The 25,373-nt window shown below is 42.7% G+C and overlaps 2 protein-coding genes across 2 annotated transcripts; one reads left to right on the top strand and one right to left on the bottom strand.

Moving 5' to 3' along the window:
* The first annotated feature begins 6,398 nt into the window (after positions 1 to 6,398).
* dcbld2 (discoidin, CUB and LCCL domain containing 2) lies at positions 6,399 to 21,727 on the top strand. Its single transcript, XM_068705049.1, has 15 exons — positions 6,399 to 6,755; positions 9,358 to 9,582; positions 10,184 to 10,321; positions 14,199 to 14,250; positions 14,396 to 14,468; positions 16,416 to 16,549; positions 16,689 to 16,729; positions 16,857 to 17,072; positions 17,486 to 17,610; positions 18,667 to 18,817; positions 18,904 to 19,053; positions 19,151 to 19,244; positions 19,326 to 19,375; positions 19,463 to 19,597; positions 19,732 to 21,727. The coding sequence occupies exons 1-15, from the start codon at positions 6,653 to 6,655 to the stop codon at positions 20,148 to 20,150; spliced, it is 2,106 nt and encodes a 701-aa protein (XP_068561150.1). The 5' UTR covers positions 6,399 to 6,652; the 3' UTR covers positions 20,151 to 21,727.
* On the bottom strand, positions 21,723 to 24,996 carry tmem30c (transmembrane protein 30C). The gene is made up of 7 exons (XM_068705053.1): positions 24,658 to 24,996; positions 24,293 to 24,409; positions 23,944 to 24,051; positions 23,248 to 23,338; positions 23,036 to 23,182; positions 22,746 to 22,958; positions 21,723 to 22,569 (listed from the first exon to the last, which is right to left on the bottom strand). The coding sequence occupies exons 1-7, from the start codon at positions 24,853 to 24,855 to the stop codon at positions 22,382 to 22,384; spliced, it is 1,062 nt and encodes a 353-aa protein (XP_068561154.1). The 5' UTR covers positions 24,856 to 24,996; the 3' UTR covers positions 21,723 to 22,381.
* Between the last annotated feature and the right edge of the window lie 377 nt (positions 24,997 to 25,373).

Here is a 25,373-nt window from a genome sequence, read left to right as displayed (position 1 = left end):
GGATGGAGGATGACACATAACTCACATGCTCTTGTGTATATGCCCAGACACATGCACACAAACAAAGTTACATGGATGGAAATCACTTGCTGATTCAGTCACTGTCACTGACACACACACACACACACACACACACACACACACACACACACACACACACAGACGCACAGAGCTTCTATTGTTAGAATAACCAAAGCTATGTTGATTATGTTGAACATGTCTGAGGTGAAAAAATAATCATGTGGATCACACACATCGTGTTAAGATTGGAACACATTTCAACCACTTTATTAATTGTTTGTTAAATCTGTAAAAATGCCACATTTTATACAAGCTCATGTATCATATAGTATCCTATGTTTTATATGCACAATCGTGCACAAAATGAAAACACACAAACACAGTCACGTTTTCATGACTTTTGCGGACATTACATTGACTTACATTTATTTCCTGGAGACAAACAGAAGTAACCCTTAACATAACCATTACCAGCCTAACTCTAACCCTAACCTAATTCTAACCTAACCCGATACCAAGTCTTCACCCTAAAATGTCATTATTTACGTAATGGGGACGTGCATTTTGTCCCCAAAACGAAGGTGAGTCCCCACAATGTGATTGTGTAATCAGATTTATGTCCCGACAAGACGCGATCACAAACACAACCACACATGAACATCCACGTCAAATCTATGGTAAACCTTAAACTCACAGCTACAATCCCCCAAAATACAGGGAGAAGGGAAACAATGATCTACAGCTGAGTGATTTGCACTTTTTTGTGCCCTACGCTGACTCCCAGTGGAGATGGTAGTTAGTGCACGCATGTTACTCCCAGGAACAGAATAGATGAAAAAAAGACTTACAAGACAACAATAATTGCCATAGCAACACATTAAATAAATGTATTCTATAGTCACTGATTGTGTCATTACTGTATGTTTACCTGCTCCTGAGGTTACTTATTGGGACTAAACCAGTGACAGTCCTGCGTTCAGAGCCTCCTCTGGTTTAAGTCACCATGGAAACTCTTGACCCTTGTCACTGTCACAACCTTGGCTGAATTCTTTAAAGTCCGATCCTCTCTTTACAACCGAGTGTGTTAGAATACCAATCAGGTTTCTCCTGCATCTGTTGACCTTCCCAAGCTGACCGGTCTAGAACAGCTACATGCTGAGACTTCAAATGTTTGCCGGAAATTCCATTAATTTCTCTCAACAACAGATCAATAATCTTTTATAATTCTGTGCCATATGGTCTTTGGTTTGTGTCCTTCAAAGGTGGCCATGCTGTGTCCATTTCTATATAAAAGAGGGAACTTATGTGGTGTGTTTGATTCTTACAACATTTTATTGATTGACCTCTGTGTGCTGCTCAAACACAATGCCTGTTATCAAGTGTTATCTAATCCCATCAGTGAGCAATGATGTTGTGGTTAAACGGTATAGACATAATCAAAGAGAAACATATTTATTGCAACAGAGATATCCTCCAAAAAGTTTGATATTAGAGAGGAAATGAAGGAAATTCATGAGGAAGCTCAGCTCCTTTAATGTGTGCAGCAAGATGTTGCAAAGCTTTTAACAGTCTGTTGTGGTAAGTGAATGAGATGATCTTCTTTTGCACTTCAGACCTTCACTTATGTGTATATACATAATGTATATGCACAATGTAAGTTATTGTTAATATACAGTATGCTACAATATAATAACCATGTTATTGTACAATAAATGAACAGTGAATTTTGTTTGATATTATATGAGGATTGTGCATGTTACTATATAGCGTTTAGCAATATTGCCTTGCACTAATGTACGTTATACTACAGTAAATAACTGTCATTGTACGCTGTTTATTCAGTACCAGTGACTCAGTAGAGTTACCGTTATAGTATTTAGTCTGTTTAAACTAAATATATAGTACATTTTATTTATTTTATAACTATTTAAAATATTTATTTTATTATATTGGATTTTTAAATCTCATTTAGTCTATTTTAGTTTTGACCATCTAATATACTTGTATCTGTTCCTCTTTTGTTTTTTCCCCTTTGCTCTTATTAAGTACCCATGGTTTTGTGATGCCCTACCTCTACAGTGCAGGTAAGTTTGGTTTTGCCTATCGTTTCCTGTTTCTGGATCAGCAGGTACAGACATGACCATGGCATGTGATGACTAAGCTCTCACTTAACTGACTTTTTTCTCCCAAAAGGCCGTGCCAAGCTTTTACCAAATCAACTGACATGGGAAATGAAAGAAAAGACTTGTTCAAACTCCGTCACTATCGAATCCACGCACAGTTTGTTAATCACGATAATCATGGTAATGTGAAACAAAGGCTTATAAAATGTGTAGTGTGAGACAATGAGGGAGTGATAGTGTCACATTCTGCCACAGAGGTTAGCATAAAAACGGCCAGCTGTTGCCAACTTGTTATAATATTGTGTGACCACCGAGGGGCACAATCTAGTTCCGTCAGTCCTTTCTCACAGGGTACACAGCTTTCCAGCAGAGGTCCTCACTGTAACAGTTGATCACAGTCTTTAAAAGGACAACTGGTTATTATTCTGTAGCCAGTATCATGAAAACCCCCAAAACAAAAACATGTCCTATACTGGCAAAAGTGCCAGGGTGAAAATGATTAATGTACAACAATGTTAAATGTGAAGAAGATGGAGCACAACTGAAGTAATGGTAGAATTCTGACCCATCTGTTAATCCACAATCTAATGCAACGTGTTATAGTAACCCTGCAACTATTACTTTTTTAAACATCTAAGCTTATAATGTTGGATATTTGTTGGGAAAAGAAATAGCATTATGTTATTTAGTCCAATACAACCCCACCATAAGACCACATAACCATATGATCATATACAGTTGAACCAACACCTTTCTCACGGACTGTTAATAATGCTGATATTATATTAATACTTCTTCTGCTCACTTTAGCAGCTCAACAAACACAAAACACAAACACACTTAACATTCATTTATCAGCTTGATGCCTCAGACTATTTATTATAAGAGAATTGATTATAAACCTGATTATGAACTGATGACATGTTTCAGAGGAAAACATGATTAAATTCAAGGGATTTCAGTTTTTTGACATTGACACAGAGGTGTTAACTCAATTATATGTTTTAACATTGAGGTCATGTAAGTGGTGGAGAGGAGTTTCTAATATTCTCTCTCCCTTGTGTATGGAAATGGGGAGAACAAAAACACCTTTAACTATGACCTCATATAAATTGATTTACACATTCCTGACAATGGCAACAAAAAGTGAACATTAAACACTTTGTAACTTTGTTTATGGCAGAGCTGTTGCATTAAATGGCAACAGGAGTCGACTGAATGAATTTGTTCATGCATAGTCCATACAACGTAAAATATTTGGTGTAATAATGCTTTATGGTAATTTCTGTACTTTGTCACCATCAAATGTTCAAGCACGTGTCACCACTTTTATGGGTTTTAATAAAGTAACAAAGAAAAACATTTTAAGAGGAAAATAAAAGTTGATTGTTTTGTTTACTTGTTCAATTATTGCCATCTGTGGGAGCTCAATTAATGAGGATGTCAAGCAAATGTCTACAAAACACAAATGTTATAAAACTATCTTTGGAAATCTACAATTTGCCGCAGTAATATTCCATTAGATTCAATAATGGTACTCTACATAATAGTATGTTATCTATATTAGACGTTTATGAGAATTGTAAGAATGGCCCTCAGGGAGGCATCTTGATAAGCCCGGCGCTTTGAATATATTGGAGTTCCCCTTGAGCTCTTGGACAAATGTGTCATAGAAATACAGATAGGGAATGCAAAAACAGGCCGAGGGCGTGTATGGGAGAGAATGTAGAAGTGGACAATTCCAGCATGAGGGACTATTTGGCTGCTTCTCTGAACACTTTCTTACACCCTCGTGGACATCTGCCTTCAGTCTGCACACAGAGATGTAATAACACAGTCACAGACACACATCCAGAATGAAGAAACAACCTCTGGATCATCCAACATATTACTCACAGGCTACAGGCTAAAACGGTGTTTGTTGCTACATGTTACTATTGGTTACTCTTGGCATTTGCATCACATTCAAGCTCTTTGCCAAGCGAGGGTGTATTGTAGAACAATAATAGGTGTCTTTACATAAATGTATTCTCAAGCCTGGACATATGGTGTGTGCCATCCAGTCATCAATTAGACAAAATGATTTCTGTACAGGCTCACTTAAATAACCACGCATTTAGGTTGCCTTTCAACAGCCCAGTATTAGTAGGTTTTGGTGTAGAGACAGAGGCTCACAGCTGAAAGGACAACACTTTAATGGAATAATAAAAGGGCGGATGGGATAATGAATGTATTAGCTCATACAGACCTCTATAAAACAACCAAATTCCAGGAACACACTGGAGTCATTACGTAAGTCCCGGTAAATGACCAACAACACAATGGTTCGGTTGATTTTACTGCCGTCATTCACTTATCCAGAAATGCTTATTTATGTACAGTTTTATTAAGTTATATTTCATAAGACTTCATACTTTTAGTTTGTCAACATTATAGGGGGGAATGTAACAAAAAAACAACTTTTTTATTACTTTTACTCCTTTGCAGTCATCAGATGGTTGGATATAGTAGTGCTTTGCAGATTTTATACTGCATTGTTTTATTGTAGGGAGCTCAAAATACATAAAGATAAGATAGGATTGAATCAATCTTGAAGATCCCCATCATACCTGTAGAGAATTAAATATACTATGTATCTTTACAATATAGGCCTACCGTATATGTATATATTACATATTTACTATGTGTAATATCATTGTTTTAGAACATCTCAGTGAAGGACTACTGGTAAAAATGTTCTGCTTGCGGACAAACAATGGTACATTTACCAAAATGTTGCATTGAGTGCATTGTCCAGGAGGAAAACAGATTTTTTTTCAAAATTGCAATATGGCCGAAGGCAATTTTCAAAAGGCAAGTAGACGCAATATTTGTTCTCAAGGTGAAATGTCTGTCGAAATACCATTTTAAATTAAATATTGTCGTGCTGCAGTTTGGTACAGAAACCCCTCGCAAAAAAATCACACCATAATCATTTTAATGTTTTTTAATAAAAATAAAAATAATTATGTTCCTTCTAATATTGCAGATCATATCTTAATTCCAATATCAGTCAAAATGATCTCAATTAGATATTTTGAAAAGCTTTCAGACAGCGATGCTATGTACAAATGAGGTTGCAACGTATTAATAGGTTACATGTTTCAAATACTAGCAAAGAACAAACTGTGTAGAAAGATGAAAATGTGACGCTATGTTATGTAAATCCCCCCTATGGGTATCAATAAGGTTTTATTATTTTTCATCTTATAAAATACAAGCATAGACATATGCAATATGCACAGACAATTAAAAGGTATATGATAATAGTGCACAATGATTGTTATTTAATATAATATGACATAATGCTTTAGTTTAAATAACTATGCAAGCAACAAAATGCAGAAGCCAATAAATAATAAAATGTGCCTCTGTTGCTTTTCTTACTGCGACGCGTCAACATGTCTTAATAAAATGAAAATAAAGATAAAATCTGTCCTCAAAAGGAGTCTTTTTGAGAAAAAGAACACTATTGGGTAATAAATCATCCTTCATTATGGGGTCTGTTGTCTAATCTTTGTTTGCATTGGTAACAACAGTGCAACAAGTATTTAATAGCAGTGGTGGAAAGTAGCTAAGTACATTTACTGTACTGAAGTACAATTTCGAGGTACTTGGACTTTACTTTAGTATTTTAATTTCCTGCTACTTCCCTACAGTTCAGAGGGAAATATTGTACTTTTTACTCCACTACATATATCTCATACCTTCCCTTACTTTGCAAATTCTGATTCATAATACAAAACACAATCAACAAATAAATGATGATGTATTATTTATCGTGGATAAAGATGAGACTGCATTGAGTCGTTCTCAAGCTAGTGAAAAATAAGCTCTAACTGCAACAATTTTCACACCAATATTTATAATTCAATAATGTAAATAAATCAATCTGCAATGGATCATTCTACAGAATGATTACTTTTACTTTTGGTACTTTAAGTAGGCTACATTTTGATGCTTACACTTTTGTACTTTTACTAAATGCAGTACTTTTACTTGTACCAAAGGATTTCTACACAGCGGTATTGCTACTTTACCTCAAATAAAAGACATGAAGACTTCTTCCACCACTATCAAAGAGTGACTTTAATTAAAGGGCGTGTTGGTGGATCTGGGATCATTCAGACCACTTGGGGGACTCGGGTATCCCAGTCCCAGATCAGGAGGAGGAGCCTCGGTGGAGGAAGTAGCTCGGCACAGCTTGGACGTGTGTGTGTGTGAGAGTGTGTGTGTGAGTGTGTGAGGAGCAGTTACCTCTATAGTGAGAGTGTCGCTAACCACTGGATTGTTAAAACGACAAGCAAAAGACATTCACGGGAGGAAAACAACACGGGGATTCGCTCTCGAGGATCAGTTTGTGTATCCCTCCCAACACCACCAGCACCACCACCACCCCGCGGTACAGGTTGAAGCGGTGCAGCTGGTCCAGGAGCGAGCATTATCATGCATTCAGACTGCAGGCTGCTATGGGCAGAGCGGTAATGGTGGGCAGGGAACCGACAGGGGCCGGGGTTCTCGTCCTGTCGATTCTCATCATTCTCACCACGGAGGGCTGTCGAGCTCAGAAAGGTTGGTGCCCCCACAGCTGCGGTGACAACTGGAGGAGTGGAGAGTGTAACAAACCGCACAGCGACATGCGGCCATGCTGGTTCTTAAAGTGTTGAACGCGGACCTTTTGGGGGTGTTTTAGAGATGTGCTTATTAAGGCGACGGCACGTCGTTATTGTCCTCCAAACTTTAAAAAACGTACCTTACACGGCCGAGTGTACGTGCAGTTCCGCTCGGTTTTACACCGCTTGCCGCCGCCCGTTACGGTGAAAGTGCTTTAGTAAAACCAGGCGAACTGGTTCTGGAAAAAAAGAGTTCGTAAAGTAGTAACGACTGCTCGCCGTGTTAGTTGCTTGCTGAATTAACGTGTGGCGTTTTAAAAGTTTAAAGTCACTATATCTTTTTTTTTTTGTTGCTTTTCCCGATAAGCTTGCTACCTTTTTTAAATTGCTTGTTTTTTAAATGGAGTCTGGGTGTGAGGACTGTGTACGAGACAACAGCACATTTAGGAGCGTGTGGCCTTGTTTCTCGTTCCAGGTAGCCCACTTTCTACCCAATACACGGTGAACCTACTGCTGCATTCACAGCCGGCACACTGTGCTGTGATTGTGCTCGGTTTACGCCACTCACTATGTTGAACCTAAATGCGAATATTTGGACGTTTTTAAGAGCCCACAGCCGACCTCAGGTGGTCACAGATTGGGGGTGGGGTAACGTTAGCAGTGGGGGTATCTCTGTAAACACGTGGACACAGTTTGTCATAACTTACATTTCACATGAACTTTAAAAGAGTGTCTCGTGGTATTTTGTGTGATCATCTTAATCTTCTGAGTGGGTCTGATGATGATACACTTAGGTGGAAAAATTAGGTTTTGAGCTTTAAGGGGTAACTTCAGGAAGGTAGTGTGAAGTCCTGCTGAATGCCATGCAGTTGTTCAGTGTTTGTAAGTCAGAGTTGAGGGAAGCTTTTGTTTTTGTCCTGTTCATCTGGATAGTGTCCACTGAGAGGCTCTTGCACAACTCCAGGCTCACAGAACATCCACTGAGCGCCATGAGGCGTGACCCAGTGTTATCTCAGAGCCCACAGCATCCACGCTCCTGCTCCCTGACAGCTCAAAAACAAACGTATCCGGAAAAGGTCTACGGCCATCTTCTCCATCGGTTGTTAAGTCGTTTAAACATCCAGATGTCTTCAAATGTCCTGTTTTGTTTGACGTACAGTCTAATTTACCCCAGAATGTTCAGTTTACTATAAGTAAACCGGCTGTTCCTCACATTTAACAAGCTGGAACGAGAGAATATTTTTGCACTTTTGTTCAACCGGTGACTCAAAGGATTTATCAATTATCAGAATCAAAATAGTTGCGGTCGACTAACTGAAGGATCGTCTAATGGTTTCCAGCTCAGATCCAGAGCAGTTGTCTCACGTCATACTCACAATCTACATCTTATCCAGCAACCTTATGATTTATAGATGCATCGCTGCTCATCTACAGGCGCTCCAGATATCACTTACGTTTAACAAACGGAAAGGCCCATTTCAGTGAAGGCCAACTACATTAATACTGTACTGTATTAACCTGTGTAAAGAAACACAAACAAATCCCCAAATGTACAAAGCTGTGTTATTACACTTTCTGTGTGCTAAAGGAAACTAATGCTGCTGATTTATAGATGTACAAGAACACGCACATGTGCTCTCGGGTGGATCCCTCTCGACCTATGGGAGTCTCAGTGGGAAATACAAGAAAAGACAGATATTTAAGATAACGGTGGTGTTCTAAATATATCTTTTCATCAGCAAATCAAATGAAAAAAGATACACGTGCATTGATTTAGTCTTTTGGGGTATTCAGTATAGAAGACAGGAATATTTTAACACGTGTTACAAATATATAACTTTGGATTAAAGCTCATTTCATTTAGTTGTGAGTATTTATGGCAGCAGTACATTGTTTGTGGGGTTCACTCAAAATTAACTATTGTCGATTTTAAGGAGAATGATTCGCTGTCAAATCGTTGGAGTTAGGCATACATATCAGTCTATCAATAACACTGTTAATACACATTTTAAAATAACTCATCTGCTTTTAAATCGATCCTCTTAGGGTGAATAACTCACTATCAAAAGTTCCCTTGAAGCAGCATCGTGGCGATATCCTCAGAAAGGCTAAATAACAACAACATGAGGCTTCTGTTTCCAAATCAAAAGAACACAATTATCAATCAGAGGACTCCCGTGGAGCGCAAAATGTATTTAGAATTTGTGAACGATTCTCCTTCAAAATCAGCAGGGGAAACAGCTGTTTGCAGCTTGCAGCGCTCTCGATGTCTTTCTGTCTCGTTGACTGTCGTTTCCCATCGACCGTCTGTGGATCGCTACAATGAGGGGGGTGGAGTGAAACAACAGCTGAGCGATAGCCACGTGTCTCAGCCAATAATTTAGTTGATTTGCCATTTTTCTATAGATGCATGAAGCCCAAACAAAGGGAAAACATGAGCAAAACATGCTTCAACAAATCAGTCGACAGAAGGCAAGACATGACCAATCAGATCTGTTTCGTGTGCTTTCTCAGTGGCGTCCCCCCCTCCCCTGAAACTCTGTGTTTGTGTTGTCCTGCAGGTGATGGCTGTGGCCCCAGTGTACTTGGCCCCAGCAGCGGGACTCTGTCCTCTCTGGGTTACCCGGGGACATATCCCAACGACACGGTGTGCGAGTGGGAGATCAGCGTGCCCCGCGGCAACAAGGTCCACTTTCGCTTCGCCGAGCTGGACATCGAAGACAGCAACTGCCAGGTCAACTACCTCCGCCTCTACAACGGCATCGGACCCGAGAGGAGTGGGATTGGTGAGAGTGACCAAGTAGATACTCAACTGATTCGGGGGAGAAACCACAATTGGAGCAATAGTTCCTACCAAACTGTTTAAACACATCAGACTTTGAACACTCAGTGAGGAAGTCCTTCTAGTCACACATTCAGGCGCCAGTAAACTGCATCAGAAGTGCTTGTGGGATGGTCAAATAAAGAAAGGAGCCACAAGCTGCTAGCCCATAGCCTGCATGCATCTCATTAGCCCGGTTGACACTGTGATGCTGCAAATATCAAAGTATTTGTTTGCACAATCATCAAGAAATCAAGCTGCTGCAGAATGCCGACAATGCCAGGTTACTGAAGTGCATGTAATCGCAGTGAAAGACGGTGATTGATCCTACAGTAAGGGTTGTTCTCATGCCACAGCGCTGCAGGGCTTGCTTCCAAAGAGAGTAGCTGGTAATGAAAGTTAAGCTAGATAGTAGCTCAATAGATTTTGTATATTTACAAATGCAGCTAGCTACACCCACCACTAAACAAGGATTCTTTCAGCACTGATATCTAACATATTGTTCGTTGTTTTATGTGTGTTAAACTGAACAAGCTTCTCTTCTCTCTCCTGTGCCTGTTTTACAGTGAAGTACTGCGGGTTAGGTATGAAAGTCAAAGAGCTGATTGAGTCCACTGGATACCAGGTCACTGTCCAGTTCATGAGTGGGACCCATCACACCGGTCGTGGATTCTACCTGTCCTACTCCACCACCGAACAAACGGGTAAGACTTTCTTATATTCGCACTGCAGCTCCCAGCATGTTCGGAGGCGTTTATGCTCTATGCGCCGTTTGAGGCGTTATTCTCCGAAACGCCAGAGGACGTACAAACAAAATGAACGAGTGCACCCCAGAGATAAGCCCATAGACCGTACGTGTAACCGGCCAAAATCCATAAACCAACCTCCACAATGCCACGGAAGGATTGTAGTTATCTGTACATTACATTACAGTCATTTAGCAGACGCTTTTATCCAAAGCGACTTACAATTCAGTATCTATCTACATACCGTAGGCACAGCTACGGGAGCAATTTTTGGGGTTAAGTGTCTTGCTCCAGGACACATTGACATGAGACGAGTGGAGCAGGAGCCGGGGATCAGATCGAACCTCTGACCCTCTGATTGAAAGACAGCCCTGCTCTCCACTTAGCCACGGTCACCCCTGTAAACTCGCGTCTTATATTCATGGAGTACTTTATGGTCTGTACAAGCCCTGTAAAGAAAGAAGTCAAGTATTCAAAGCATTATAAAGAAAGAAGGTTGAATATCCTTTGATTTGGCTGGCAAAGTATTCACTCAAGTGTAGATTTTTAAGATCTCTTTTTTTATTCTATCATTTTATGTTATAAAGCATCTGAAAAAGAACTGGCCTTCTTTGTGTAATCCCCTGACATGTAAATAGTGCTTTTATCCGTGAACTTTTTGCGGCAGTCGCGCGCCAAGTTACAAAAAGTCAGAGTTGCACAACCGAGCGCCTCCACCGCTGCGCACCACGCCGTGATTACGTCAGTATCTGGCGTGCGCGACTCACGTCGGCTTCACTGCGGCGACTATAAACTAAGCTTAACAAGGCCGGGCTGTAGGTTTGCGAGGTTGCGTTTAGGCATGCCAACATGCTCACAATGACAACGCTCACATGCTGACACCAAAGCAGTTATCGTTAACAATCTTTATTTAACTTGTCAGCAGGCGAACATTTTCCAATTAGCACAGAGTACAGCTGAGGTTGAAGGGTATGTAATTAGTTTTGCAGGCATCTTGTTAAAAAAAAAAAAAAGTCTTGCACAAAGTCACATTCTAATCCTGCTGGTGGCACGAGAGGAAAAGTTCATCATCACCAAAATCAGTAGGAGTAATCATCTGGGGACCATGAATGTCTGTACAGACTTTAATGATTCAGTCTGGTGGGCCATGCTGCTGTTGGCTGTGGCTGACAGAATGTGTTTTTGAGGTGGTCTGGAGAGCGTTAACTATTATATAAACTATTCTGTTCCTGCATTAGTGTTCAGGTCTGGTCTAGGATATAGGTTTTCTGGTTTGGTTTGGATCGGACCCCAGAGGATCTCCAAACCACATTTCAGGAAACGCAACATGTGTTTTATAAAATGCTGTTTTCTTTTTAATGTGTTGTGTCCAGTGGTGCTGTTCTTGCATGTCAGGGTCAACCTATATTACTGGGGATGATAAACATTTCCAGTTATCCCGTTGGCAAACAGTGTGTGCAGCTCATGAATAGAAGAAGAAAGACAGTAACAGTCAAAGAGGACTCGGGTTGAATGGGGAACTGTGTCTCGTTGCTCGAGGCTAAAAGAGAGGAGCGTTTACGACGCTCACCACTGAAGAGTTTATTTAAACACACGGAGATAAAGAGCTGCTCTGCTGTGAGTCGTTAGGTCCGATCAGCCACATATGTGGAAGTCCGTGTGCAGGGTCATCATGCCAGTGGGCATCGCCTCAAATCAATGTGTTTTATGCCCCTTTAGCGTGAGATCAGACAGCGTTGAATACAGACGAGTGGCTCCAGCAGATGTGTGTGTATTAGCTCTGCTCGGCCGTCTGAGCCTGGGTTTGGTCACATTGCAGTTTTACAGCCCTCCATGTCTGTGGCTGGTATAAGATGGCTAAGAGGAAGAGAGGAGACTGTGGACAGCATGACATTTAGGAGAACAGGGGCAAGAGGAAGTGAGAGTGCTTGAGAGAAATGGAGAGTAATCATAATTTGTGGTTTTATATTAAGACTGCCCGCCTGTTAGAAGCTGTTTAACCTTCCTCTAATGTGATGTCGTTACAGAAGAAGTGTGGTAATAAGCGCCCCCCCCCCCCCCCCCTTTTAAGTTGACCCGATGGCAATTTAACATGCTGGTCTCATGGCTGTCAAGTGACGATGGCAACATTACCGGGTCAGAACCTAGTAACGTTTCTGTGTTTCAACACGGCTTCACAAGTCTGAATCAAATGCCGTCAGATTTACACCATTTATGCCTTCTATGATCACTGTAATGCATTTATTATCTCAACTTATGATCCCTTATACAGAAAGTAAACAGTAAATTAGACTATTAGAAGTTCTTCAGGAGGAACCTCTCGTATCAGATCAGTCGTATTATTAAAACGATTCTCCCCTTCACGCTGTGTCCGTGGCAGCAACCATCACTTTTCAAGAAATTAATATTTAGCAAGGCTTGACATGCAGCATTAGAGTTAACACGGATTAAATGAGGGTCCCAACTTAACGTCCGGTTATTTGATGTTTGTACACTGTAGAATATTAGGGATCCATCTTTTCTTTAAATCATTGACAAAATGTTTACCCATGATAGTATACAAATAGCACTGACAATAATATTGTCCTGAAAAATATTCAGGATATTTTAGTGTGCCAACCGCTGCAGGATCAAGAAGTTGGTTAGATTCTAGATTTGAAAGATCTTTCTATTATCTAGGTCTGCTGCTAATTATTTGGAAAAGATGCCGTCTTCAGATTCCTTATTTTGTACAAAACCCAAAGACAATAAATATACAAACTGACGTTTGAGAAGCTGGAATGATTGAACAATCATCAAAGTTGTTGAAAGTAAATTTTCTGTCAATCCACTAATAGTTTTAGAACCATTAGAATTATTCATACTAGGATTTTCCACAGACTTCTCTGTTGCCGGTGAGTTTTAGTACTAAAAACAAAATAGTTAATGATAATGGATGCATTAGACATAATTCATACTTGATTCATTCTCAATACTGAAGTCCATGAGACACAGAAACCAACTCTGAAATGCATTTTCTCCTCGATAAGAATGTTGTTGTGACTGTGTAATTGTGAGTTCAGCCGGCCGCGCTCTGTCATGTGGAAAATCTTCAAATAAAACGGATAATTGAAGCCACAAGCAGAGGAGGGCAGTGACGTCACAGTTGCGAGTGGTCGCCCCGGTACAGCCGAATCACGCAGAAAGGCAAACAAGGCCGTCAAATGGACCCCCGACTAGACTTCCCCTTCTAAGAACCGATGTGTGCTTTTCATGTCGTGTGGGCAGGCGTGGGAGGACAGTTTGCACAGCTAAGTAAATCAGTCATCATGGCGACTTGCGGTGGTTTAGGGTGGGGGGGTAGTATTTGTCAGTCTGAGTCACTGGTTGGTTTCCCAGATCATTTTTTTTTGACAATCTGGTGAAGACTCACCGGGACTGACCACCACAGAGGAGGGTTTGCATAGAGTTCCCAGCAGCCCACAGCATCCTGTCGGGCATATGTGGTGTGCCTCATGTCAAACACACAGACCTGTTTGTGCTCCATCACTTCGACGTGTTCGACGGGACGATTGTGAATATTTTGTCATGCTGCGCATGGGTGAAATTTGCCACAAATCTCCATGAGTTTAGGGCAACAAACCTGGGAATCATTAGGCTCATGGTTTGGGTTCAAATGAACCATTTCTGCCATGAAAAGCCCTGAAGGATATCTGTGAGTTTTGATCTGTTGGTCAGTGTGAATGTGTCATGCGTGGCCTCTTGAACATTGTTTTTTCAGAGAGAAACAGGAAGAGAAAAAAGGGGGTGATGGGTTAGAAACCAGTTATGACACTTGTTTGTTTGCCTTTTGCAGATCTAATCACCTGCCTGGACAAAGGGACTGATTTCCCTGAGGCAGAGTTCAGGTAAATAACATTCGCTTTGTGTGGATATGTGTGCAGTGATCACGCTGTACAATATTCATTGTGTGTGTGTGTGTGTGTGTGTGTGTGTGTGTGTGTGTGTGTGTGTGTGTGTGTGTGTGTGTGTGTGTGTCTTTCTTCTTCTTAGTAAATACTGTCCGGCCGGCTGCTTGACCTCCACCGAGGAGATTTCTGGAACTATACCTAATGGATACAGAGAGGTGAGGACTTACAGTAGGCATGCGTTTTTCTTTTTGCGGTGTCTTCGGCGTCACATTTCCAGGTGAGTCACGGTGCCCTCCGTCACCCCACAGGGTCCACCAGACTGTCAGCATCTGCTTACTCATGGTTTCGTGGCTCTGCCCCATTGTTTTTGTCTCTTCGCCGATGCCCATTACTGCGCTGCGAGTCTGCACATCTTTCCGTTTGAGTCGTCTCTTTCTCTCTTGTGTAAACGGGCCTCTGCTCCATGGTATGCGAGTCCTGTTCTGATGACCTCACAGCACCCCCGCTGCGCATGAGGTCATGGGCGCCGAGTCTCTGGCTGATGACTTCATGCTCGGAGCTTTGGGGGGGTTTAGTGGAGGGAGGGAGGGTGGGGTGTTGCTGGCTGATGGGAGGACAGGGAGGAGCGTTTGGAGGGGGGGGGGGTGCTTCAGGGAGTGAGGTGCCCCACAGGAACAGAGGAGGGGCAGGGTCAGGGGGTGAAAGGGAGGTGAGATAATAGTTTGGCTGAAAATAATAAGCCTCTAATCCAGTCCAGCTGCAAGAGGGCGCTGAGCTCGGCTGTGTGCTGAGTGTGTGAGACAGAAAGCTGGAGGGTTGAGTCGGCGTGAGTGAGAAGCTGGAGAGGACCTCTGTGTTTGCATGCATGTGTTTTCTGTGTGCAAGTGATTCATTCATGCTTGTGTTTCAGGTGTGTGTGTGTGTGTGTGTGTGTGTGTGTGTGTGTGTGTGTGTGTGTGTGTGTGTGTGTGTAACATGATAGTGACTATGATGGAGGCATACTTCATTCTGCCCCACCCAGACCAGACCCTGCAGCTCACTTTTTTTTCTTCTTATTGTGATCCATGTACTGGTTTTTATATTTCCACATCCCACATATCATATGTCTCTCTCTCTCTCTCTCTGTGTCTGTGTGTGTGTGTGTGTGTCTCTCTCTCTCTCTCTCTCTCTCTCTCTCTCTCTCTGTCTCTGTCTCTGTGTGTGTGTGTGTGTGTGTGTGTTTGCATGGTTTCCTCTGTTGGAGGCAGGGTGCGGCGGTTCAGAGCAGAGCTTTGTGTTTGTGTTAGTGGTTTGGTGTGGAGCTCTTTAGGATGTGCCGTGTGCTTTTGGGAAGTTTAAGAGTCACAGGGCAAGTGTTGATTGCTTGTGGCAGCATTTGACTGCTGTGCGTGTGTGCGCGTGTGTGTGTGTGTGTGTGTGTGTGTGTGTGTGTGTGTGTGTGTGTGTGTGTGTGTGTGTGTGTGAGATTACATGTGCTTAGTAGGTCACCAGCATTTTTTCCCCACAATCTTGTCAGCTGTGAATTCCAGAGTGGGTCTTTTCCAGTAATAAAATTCCACCTCACTCGACCAGTTGTTCGCTCATGGCCAGAGTGGAATCTGTGTTTTTGTCCGTTTCTCAGTGATGTGGCAGCAGGTCCGGACAGGAATGCAGCCTGCAGTGAATCATTACCGTCACTGACCCTCAGTATCCTCCATACAGAGAAGTGACATCATGCTGACTCATCAGCCTTTTTATCTGCACCGGTCTGAAGGTTAAGAGCTCGCTCTCTGTGCTCACACAGTGTTAGACAGTACTGCCTGTTGCCGCTGACTGTTTCTTTTTTTTTCCTGCATTTGAACCACAGACACTCGGCAACAATTTTGATTCCTTCCACAAAAAAAGTCCAGAAGTAGTTCTTCGTAGCGTTAGGGGTGGAAGATTGCAGATAAAACCCGTCCAGCACGACGTACCTCATTTTATAGGCAGTATAAATCCATATAAATATCGTGTAATATCTGATACTTTTTCGAGAATTTCAATTTAAAAAGTCGTACCAAATTTGATATAGTGATTTGCAAGAGCTGGCACACCCATCAACACACAGCCATTCGCAAGGTTTTCACTATTAAGCCGACATAACTGTATCTTTATGGCTGAAAATGTTTCCTCTCGCTCCGCAGTCCTCTCCTGTGTGCGTGGCAGCCGTCCATGCAGGCGTGGTGTCCAACGCCGTGGGGGGGAGGATCAACGTGGTCAGCAGCAAAGGCATTCCTCACTATGAGGCCACACTGGCTAACAATGTCACGTCTACTGGGTAAGACACTCCTGGGTACATTTTGAATCATGGCTTTAAAAAACAACTATGCAAGACATTTGTAAAAATGTTTTCAGTGGTTATCGGTAAAAAGTCTTAATGTACTTGTCTGTGTCTCGTCGTAAACTTCTCTCCTCAGAGGAACGTTGTCCAACAGCCTCTTCACCTTCAGGACCAACGGTGAGTTTATTCATAAGCTGTAATATTTGTGTCCTGTAAATTCAACTATTAAAGTCAGGATCTGTCATTTTGAATGGAGTGTGACTGTTGCTGTAATGTCCTGCACAACATCGCTCTGTGCTCGCAGGCTGCTATGGAACGCTCGGTTTAGAGTCCAGCGGTGTGGCGGACACTCAGCTGTCCGCCTCGTCTGTGTGGGAGTGGAACAACATCCTCGGTCAGGACAGTGTGTGGGCGCCATCGGGGGCGCGGCTTAAAAAGGCGGGGCTGCCCTGGGCATCTTCTCAGATGGACCAGCAGCAGTGGCTGCAGGTCGATCTCAAGAGGGAGAAGAGGATCACAGGTAGACGACCACGTATGAATACATGTGTATAAAAACAGACACGCCCGCTGAAATGAATAAACACTAAAGCCATTACTTTTAATTTGACTGTATGCCTTGAATGAGGCTCCCCGGTAAAACCATCCCTCAGCGTTTTACCACACATGTGGTTCATTTCAGTCACGTAAGCGGCACGGCGGATTGCCATGGAATTTTGTACAGACATTCATGGTCCCCAGAGGAAAAGTCCTTATGACTTTGGTGATCCTCTGACTTTTTCCTCTAGTGCCACCAGCAGGTTATTTGTGGCTTTTAGTGCAACATCTGAACAACTATTAGATCAGGATGAATAATAATCACCATGATCTGGTCAAAATGTTAATTTCTCTAATACACAACCAAAATGTTGTTGTTCTTACTGTCCTCTCATTTAGGTATCACCACCACTGGCTCCACCCTAAGAGAATACCAGTACTACGTTTCAGCATACCGGGTCCTGTACAGCAACGACGGCCTGCAGTGGCTCATCTACAGGGAAGCCAATTCTTCACAAGACAAGGTAATACAATCACCAAATCAATAAGCCCCATGTACTCGACTATTACATCATGGGGCTTTTAGTTTTCCTCCTTCTTCAAATTAGTGCAGATGGACAAAAAAAATGTCCCTTCAGACAGCTGCAGGGGCACATACTTTCACCGTTTCCATAGCAACCGGTATTGACTAAGAGCTGTTTATGGCAGGAAGTGATGACAGTCAGTGGTTTGAGTTAAGTGCTGTGATAGACAAGTCAGGACACTTGGGCATTAATAATGAATGGATATGGATTTAGTGGCTGAGCTGCTCTCTGCTGGGATTCTCACAGCTCTTAGTAACTGATACTAATATTCACTATTGTTCACCATGGAACAATGGTGTGAATTGGGTATAGGTCATTAAAACAGCATATTCTGCATGGATGTTCCTAATTAGGCCTCCACATGTTGCGTTTTCTGATTAGGACATGTGTGATATGCTGAAATCACAAAGGTTTTTGGACATGTATTCAGTGTATACAGTGTAGTCAGTATATGCATCTCCGTTGTTTGCGACACTTGGTCTCTGGCCTGCCTTGCTCCAAGGCTGGGAAAGAGATGCGAGCCCCCATTTCTGTGCTGCAGGAGAAACGCTTGACTTTAAGACATTATGAAAGACTTGGATAGCAGGTTGTCTGCTGCCACGTCACTGATAAACAGGTTTTGGGATATGAAGCCGTAGGACGTAATTCACGGGGGCATTGTACATTATTAGGAGTATGCATGGCTGCATGAAAATGGGAATATTAGTGGAATTTCATTAGCCGTGTAAACAGCTTAGCAGGAATATTGTGTTTTTCGTAATATGGGCAAAATTGGAATATTCCTGCGCGTGTACTCAAAGTCAGTGTGTAGAGGAAAGTTGTTATTAGCTTGCCAAGTTGGAAAATAATCAGCTTATGGTTTATAGTTCATTTGTTCACAGTCTGGCACAAGAGTTGCTCTGCTGAACTTCTTTGTCTTCCAACACTACTCGTACTGGACCATAGTTTGGTTTAAATCTCTGGCACTAATAACGGTTCGTTCTCATTTTACGGTAGATTTTCCAAGGCAACACCAACTACCTGCATGAGGTGAGGAATAACTTCATTCCCCCAATTGAGGCCCGCTTTGTGAGGATAAATCCAACCCTGTGGCACCAAAGAATCGCACTCAAGTTGGAGCTGCTTGGCTGCCAAAATACAAATACAGGTTGGTTAGAAGTCGTTGGTTTGTACCTCAACAAATAAAGAGATTCATAAGCTCCTGCTCAATTCTAAATGTCTTGTTTTTGACAGTGAGGCGGAGGACAGAGCCGTGGCCAAGGATGTTTCCCCCCTCTCGTCGTACTCCACCTCCTGCCGGTACAAAACGACCCCCCCACCTTGGCGGAACCACACACACCCCAGACATTAGAAACACCACTATGCCTCCTCACACTGGCAAAGGTGCGTCAGAGTTTTTGATTTAAAACATAAAGACAGAAGCTGGTTTGATCCACAATACAGACATTCTGATGTTTATTGTCGTGTTCTTGCTCTTTAGATGTGGCACTGGCTGCAGTTCTGGTGCCCGTGTTGGTCATGGTTCTGACCGCCCTCATCTTAATAGTGGTTTGTGCTTGGCACTGGAGGAGCAGGTGTGTGTTTTCATTATCATGCAAAGAAGAAGAAATCCCTCTGAGAGCTTTAGTTTGACTTTATTTTTCCTCTCTCGGTAGGAAAAAGAGTTCTGAAGGAACATATGATCTCCCTCACTGGGACCGCACAGGTATGTGACCCGCCTGCAGCACCGGCTGCTGCGTCTGCATGTGTTTCGTGAGAGTGTGCTGTGCATCTCATTGTGCTTCTGCTGCAGACTGGTGGAAAAGCATGAAGCAGCTGTTGCCCTCTAAGATGGTGGAGACGGAGGATTCGGTTCGGTACAGCAGCAGTGAGGTGGGCCGGCTTTCGGGGAGAGGCGCCGTACCCAGACTACATGCTGAACCCGCAGGTAAACGCTGTTCAAGCAACCAGCTGTTCTTACTGATTCACGGCACAAAGTCAAGTTGTCTTTAGAGGTGATAGCTTTGACAACGCAACCAAACTCCAGTTTAAACACGACTCTGTGACATGCTGTGTTTTCAGAATATGCTCAGCCCCTGGTGAGCGGCGTCACGACGTTAGGTGCCCGGTCGACCTTTAAACCCGACGAGGGGCCCGACCCGGGATACTCTGATCCCGACCTGTACGATGCTCCCATCTCGCCAGACGTGTACCACGCCTACGCAGAGCCCTTGCCAGCCTCGGGATCCGAATACGCCACGCCCATTGTGGTCGACATGGGCTGCCACCCGTCGGGGGGCTCCTCTCTGAACCAGCCCTCCGCAGCGTGTGGTTTCATGGGTGCCGGGCCGGCCTCCCTGCTCCCGCGGACAGACAGCGGCCACTCGGGGCGGTCCGCTTACGACACGCCCAAAAATGCCACTGGACAGGTCACGCCCACCGAGGATCTGACCTATCAGGTACCTCAGAGTAGCACTCAGAAGCCAACGGGAAAGAGCTGAAGAGTCTGGATGCACATGGCCTTAATCCCCCCCCCCACCCCACCTCACTGCCAACCCAACAGACAAAGATAGAGGGTTGTTAGCGGCGGAGGAGGAGGTGTGAACCTGTGAGCCCTGGAGCCTGGGCTCGAGTCTTGAATGAACACTACCTTAGCTTTAGATTCGTCTGGAGATGTCTGTATTGCCTAAATGTTTCTGCATGGCCACAATCTGCTCGTGTAGTGCCATTACAGTCCTATCACTGAAACCACAAAGATGAATGTGTTTGTGCCAGGTGTGAGCGGCGTAGACGGGGGTGTGGCCAGAGGGAGGATGAGAAGGAGAAAGCCGACTACTGTTTGATAAAGACTTTGTCCCTGTTCTGTGATCCGTAGTAGTTCTTGCATTCTGTGAAACTGTGATTTCCATTATTCTTCTGTTACATGCTGAACTAAATGAAATGTACCTGATGAGGAACATTCATCAAATCTAAAGGGTCCTTTTTAGTGAATGAACTGCATGTTGCATTAAGTGTCCCACATCCACGGTGAAAGAATTCCTCCTCTAGAGAACTCTAGTTTTTCCACGGTACGTCTTTGGTCTTATTTTGTTGAAAAAGCATGACTTGAAATTGTGTATAGTTCTAGTAATCCCATTACTGCAAACCTGTTTAAACTCTCAGATGATTTACTGATATTTATTTTTTATTTCACATCCTGCTGATGAGAAACTCTTGTTAAAAAAAAAAAAAAAAAATAGCCCATCACCACAGTCCACATTCAATTGTGGTTGCACTGTTGTGGACAATGAGTAGGTTGTTAATTGTTTTTAAATTCACCTCGTCAGAGATGCTGTCTGGTAACTTGAAAAGGCTAATCGGGAAGATTAATCCAATGAGATTCTTTGTCATATGAAAGACCAAATGTTGCCTTTTTCTGTGTATATGCAATGTTAATCCAACAGAACCACCTGTCACGATTGTGCCAATAGCACAAGTTTAGCCAAACCACCGATAAAGCAGTCTTAATGTGTGAAACGTTTTTAAAGGCCTAGTTAATGTCCGAGCAAGAAAAAGAAAAAAAAAAAAAAGGTACAGAGAGAAGAGTTGGATGGGTTAATCTGTTACAGCTGATAGTTTCCTGTGTTTGTCCTGAACTTTTTAGATTTTATTTGTGCATCATGGTGATCGTCTTGTGTTGAAATGGGTGTTTGATCCGTCTTTAATTTGAGTGTTCTTTCCTGGTATCTGTATGTGTGGTAAGCCGTTTTGTTTGGCTGGTTTCGATGCGGCCGATCGTTGTGTTGTAAGATGTGTCGAGTCGTCGTCTGTAGCACCGGTTGGACTGCATTCCTGTGGTACTCATCTGACCAAACACTCTGTGGCAGGAGTGCAGATGGATTGGAAAAAACGGAACAAGCTGCTTAATAACTTTACAGAATAGCAACCTCACCTGGCGGAGGTGATATTCACACAGCTGTGCCACCAATCATGCTTTGATTATGCTCAATAACCAGGGCCATCGACATACGGTTTGGTGCTCCCTGGTCACAGAGGGATTGTGTTTATGTGGCTCTCACTGATTGTACATAATAAAGAGTTTTAAAAGAAAAATGCTTTATTACAATCTTCAGCTGTTCTAGCAACAAAATCTCATAGGCCGTAGCAGAGACCGCACAAATGGTTGATGTCGGCAAATGTTATGCTAACTTTAAGATGGTGAACGTGGTTAGCATACAGACATACCTCACAGCAAGGCTTACTGTTACCTTCATTGTGCTGTGATTATAAAAACATTGTCCACGAAATTACACATTAGCTTACAAATTAGCATTACAGGGTTTCTGACAGTTGGTATTCTGTATTATCTGTTATCAAGTGTAGTTTTTCTTCACATTGCATTTTCTGAGACATAAATACAACTCAACACCTCAGTGAGTGGATAGTAAATTGTTAATTTAATAATTATAAAAAATATATGTTAAATATTGACAGTGCATGACCAAAATGGTGTGTATTTAAAAAAAGAAAAAATGCAAAAGTTCAAGTAAAATCAATACATAAGGAAACATCACAATAAAAGCCCTGATGTGTTCGTATAGCTGGGAAAGTAATTTTCCAGACGTCAAACTTCCTCATTGTTGTGTCAAACCATCGTCTGCATGCATCAGATTTGTTGTCTCCACAAACGGCTCCTACAGCACGACAATTGTCACTTTTCTTCCACTCGGCATCCCACTGCCCGCCTTACCCTTCATTCCTCCATGTTCTTCCCGCTCTTCCCAAACTTGCACCACACCACCGTGAGGACGACGGCTATCAGTAGGATCAGGCAGCTGGTTACGAGGTAAGCGACCGGCAGGAAATGGTTCTGACCTCCGAACCAGGTCAGCGTGGTCAGCACCACTTGCTTTCTGCCTCGGAAGTACTGCACAGGGAAGTCTGGAAGGCCGAGAGGTCAAGGCTGAAAACACGAAGAGAAGCTAAACGGAGAATAGCCGCTCTGTAGTCCTAAAACAAGTCCCTGTCCGCATGCTTGTGTTTAACAGGAGATAAGACAAAGGAAACTATCACACACAATACTTCAACCCACGCCACAGTTAGCAGTGAAAGGATACTGTAGGATATGTCGATGCTGTAATTCCCTGCAGGCAGACCATTAGTAAAGGGCTTTTTGGCTCGGTATAAAACCCCGTAGAGCTTCTTGAAGTTGGGGAAGGCGGCCTCCCTCATCCACACGATCAGGTCGTCATTGATGAAGCCGTTGTTGGTCGGGTCGAGGGTGTCGAGCTCGTACACGGGCCTCTGCCAGTACAGAGGCTGTGCTGTGCCTGTGCGGTAATCACAGATCAGTCACGATGAATGACGACAGCGATTCGTACGGTTTCTGTGTTTCCTCCCTATTTACCTTCGAACACCTGAGCGAGTGTCATGTTGCCGTCCTTCGGGTTGCGGTACTTGATGTTTTTGTCCGTGTACCAGGCGAGGCCTTTCCGTAACAGAGGGACCGGAACCGCGGGGCCACCGGAGCCTCGGTAGCTCAGGGTAAAGGAGTCTAGGAGAGCACATGTGAGTTCAGAGGGTGGAGGTGATGATTGATATCTTATGAGTGGTGCTTACCGTTGAAGATGCTGTTGGCCACAGCACCACAGGGGGCAATGGGGTCTCCGTTTAGGCTGCTTGTGAACGGCTTGCAGTATGAACTTGGGCTCTAGTCAGGAAACAACGTTAATGGTGAAAATAAGAATCAAAGCAGTGGTGTGCTATTGTGTACTGTCATGTGATTTTATACAACTTTTACTACTTTCTGAACATTACTTTTCGTTGTTTGTAATTTATTGATATTTTCATATTTCATATCTTGTCAACAATATTGTACATAGTCATATCTTATGCATATTCATTTTATATTCTCTGTAATATTCTAACATTTTAATATGATATAGGTGGAGACTTCAAATAAGCCCAGTTGGCTTTTTGCCTCTTCCTGCTCTGTGATATTATTTATTTTTATTGTTTAAATTGTGCAAAATAAATAAACTAAACTTTCCGGATTCAGGTTTTACTTGCAAAATATTTGTTCATTTTACAAAATAAGATTTTTAATATATCATAAAAATACCCATTAGTGCATAAAGTTGTTAAGATTAGCGTCAGATCCACACTCAACTGTTAAAGAGTGTTAATACATCGTCTCTAAAGTACCTGATCCTTCAAGCTATCTGGAGGCATTTGTTGCAGTATTTTATGTCAACATAATACACTGACAGTAAAGAAAGTGTCCTAACAATGTTATTGTGAAATATTGTGGAGTACCTTTAAGTTTGTCTTCCTTCCAACCATCTGTCCATCATCTCTGGAGTCCATGTATCTGCGGAGGTTCTGATGGAAGTTCTGGAGGCCATAGTAGAAAAAGACGTCTCCCTGGAACAGCAGCAGGATACATCAGCATAGGTTCTTTCAGATTAAAAGCACGCAAAAAGAAATGAAAGCACCGGGGCCTGTAGAGTTAATACTTGACATTGGAATATAGCAGTCTTAACTACGGCTCTTTTGGAGCTTTCAACCACACTTGAATAACTTGGGTGTCTAGAAAAAAGCTTGTAAGTGAACCCCAAAATTCAGATTACTTTGTCACAACATGTCAAATTTAAGAGATTATTACCTTGAATGCTTTTTTAATTTCAAACTCCACCTTGCAGCTGCAGGTTTGTGCTGCGTTGCTCACATTTTTACGCATTTCAAAACATGTATCGCATGTCCCGGCCTCTGTGTAGTCCAGCTGAAAAGACAGAGTACATTAAAAAGTAGAATGAATTGCAAATAAACCGTTCTGGTTTACGAAACTCAAAACAACCATGGGTCTTTCCTCCATTTGTCACTCCCTGTTTTATTGCCCACGAGGGTATTCAGTCTCTCTTAGTATCTCTCACAGGCATATTACTTGATGCATTTCACACAAACATATTTTTACATATTAAAGAACGACTAAATAAGAAAGTGACATTTTTTTTTTAGACCCACACTCACCTTTGTTTCCTGTGTGCTCTGCACGGTAAGCAGCAGCCATACTCCCAGCAGCATGCACAACAACGCCATAAAGTAGAAGAAGGGCAGCACAGTGTTAGCAGTTAGCATGGGAGACCAGGCAGGCAGCCTCTGCTGTTTGAAAGCAGAGTTGTCCGGCCTCCGAGCCAGGGGCCCAGACATGGCCTTCACTTTGCCCATGAGAGGAGCCGTCGGTTATGGACAGACGAGGAACTCGAGACAGCTGGAGAACCCAGAAGAGTGTGTCAGAGATGGCGCTGCTCTATCTTCTCTTCCTGTTCTTTATTCCAGCGTTATCTCACACACTCACACACACTCATTCTGCTTGCCAAGAAAATTTCCCAGAAGGCTTTGCAGGGCGGGGGTGACTGTTGTGGCCTGTTACTTATTAACCACAATCCTTTACTTAACTACCTCTTTCTGTTTTCTCTTACTTCCATTTTTTCTTTGTGATGTGATGCTTTGTGCTTCCTTCTTACAAGACAAACACAGGTTCCTGTTTGTTCACATCAAAATGCCGCAGGCGTGTATTTATTGTGTAATTTATCTTTATTCTAATTCGCTGTCACAGATAATCTGTTGGTTCGCTCTGCTTTAAAATGCTTTGTCAAAGGATGTTATGAGAAATGGGACTTCCTCATGGGCAAGTAAACTGATGACCTCACACTCTCTGTAGGAGGGACGTCCCACGGTCAGAC

This window comes from Cebidichthys violaceus, unplaced genomic scaffold, assembly GCF_023349555.1.
Source record: "Cebidichthys violaceus isolate CVI_PGR_0920_01 unplaced genomic scaffold, fCebVio1.0.p SCAF_11, whole genome shotgun sequence".
Taxonomy (NCBI): domain Eukaryota; kingdom Metazoa; phylum Chordata; class Actinopteri; order Perciformes; family Stichaeidae; genus Cebidichthys; species Cebidichthys violaceus.
The sequence above is the reverse complement of the archived record's forward strand: the minus strand, read 5'-3'. Positions and strand labels throughout refer to the sequence as shown.

Excerpts from the sequence above, each read along its gene's own strand:
- dcbld2 (XM_068705049.1), top strand. The coding sequence starts at position 6,653 with ATGGGCAGAGCGGTAATGGTGGGCAGGGAACCGACAGGGGCCGGGGTT. Across the intron at positions 14,251-14,395 it reads TTCCCTGAGGCAGAGTTCAG|TAAATACTGTCCGGCCGGCT; the intron begins GTAAATAACATT and ends TCTTCTTCTTAG. Across the intron at positions 17,073-17,485 it reads GAGGGAGAAGAGGATCACAG|GTATCACCACCACTGGCTCC; the intron begins GTAGACGACCAC and ends CCTCTCATTTAG.
- tmem30c (XM_068705053.1), bottom strand. The coding sequence starts at position 24,855 with ATGGGCAAAGTGAAGGCCATGTCTGGGCCCCTGGCTCGGAGGCCGGAC. Across the intron at positions 23,339-23,943 it reads GAAGGAAGACAAACTTAAAG|AGCCCAAGTTCATACTGCAA; the intron begins GTACTCCACAAT and ends TTTCCTGACTAG. Across the intron at positions 22,959-23,035 it reads ACTCGCTCAGGTGTTCGAAG|GCACAGCACAGCCTCTGTAC; the intron begins GTAAATAGGGAG and ends ATTACCGCACAG.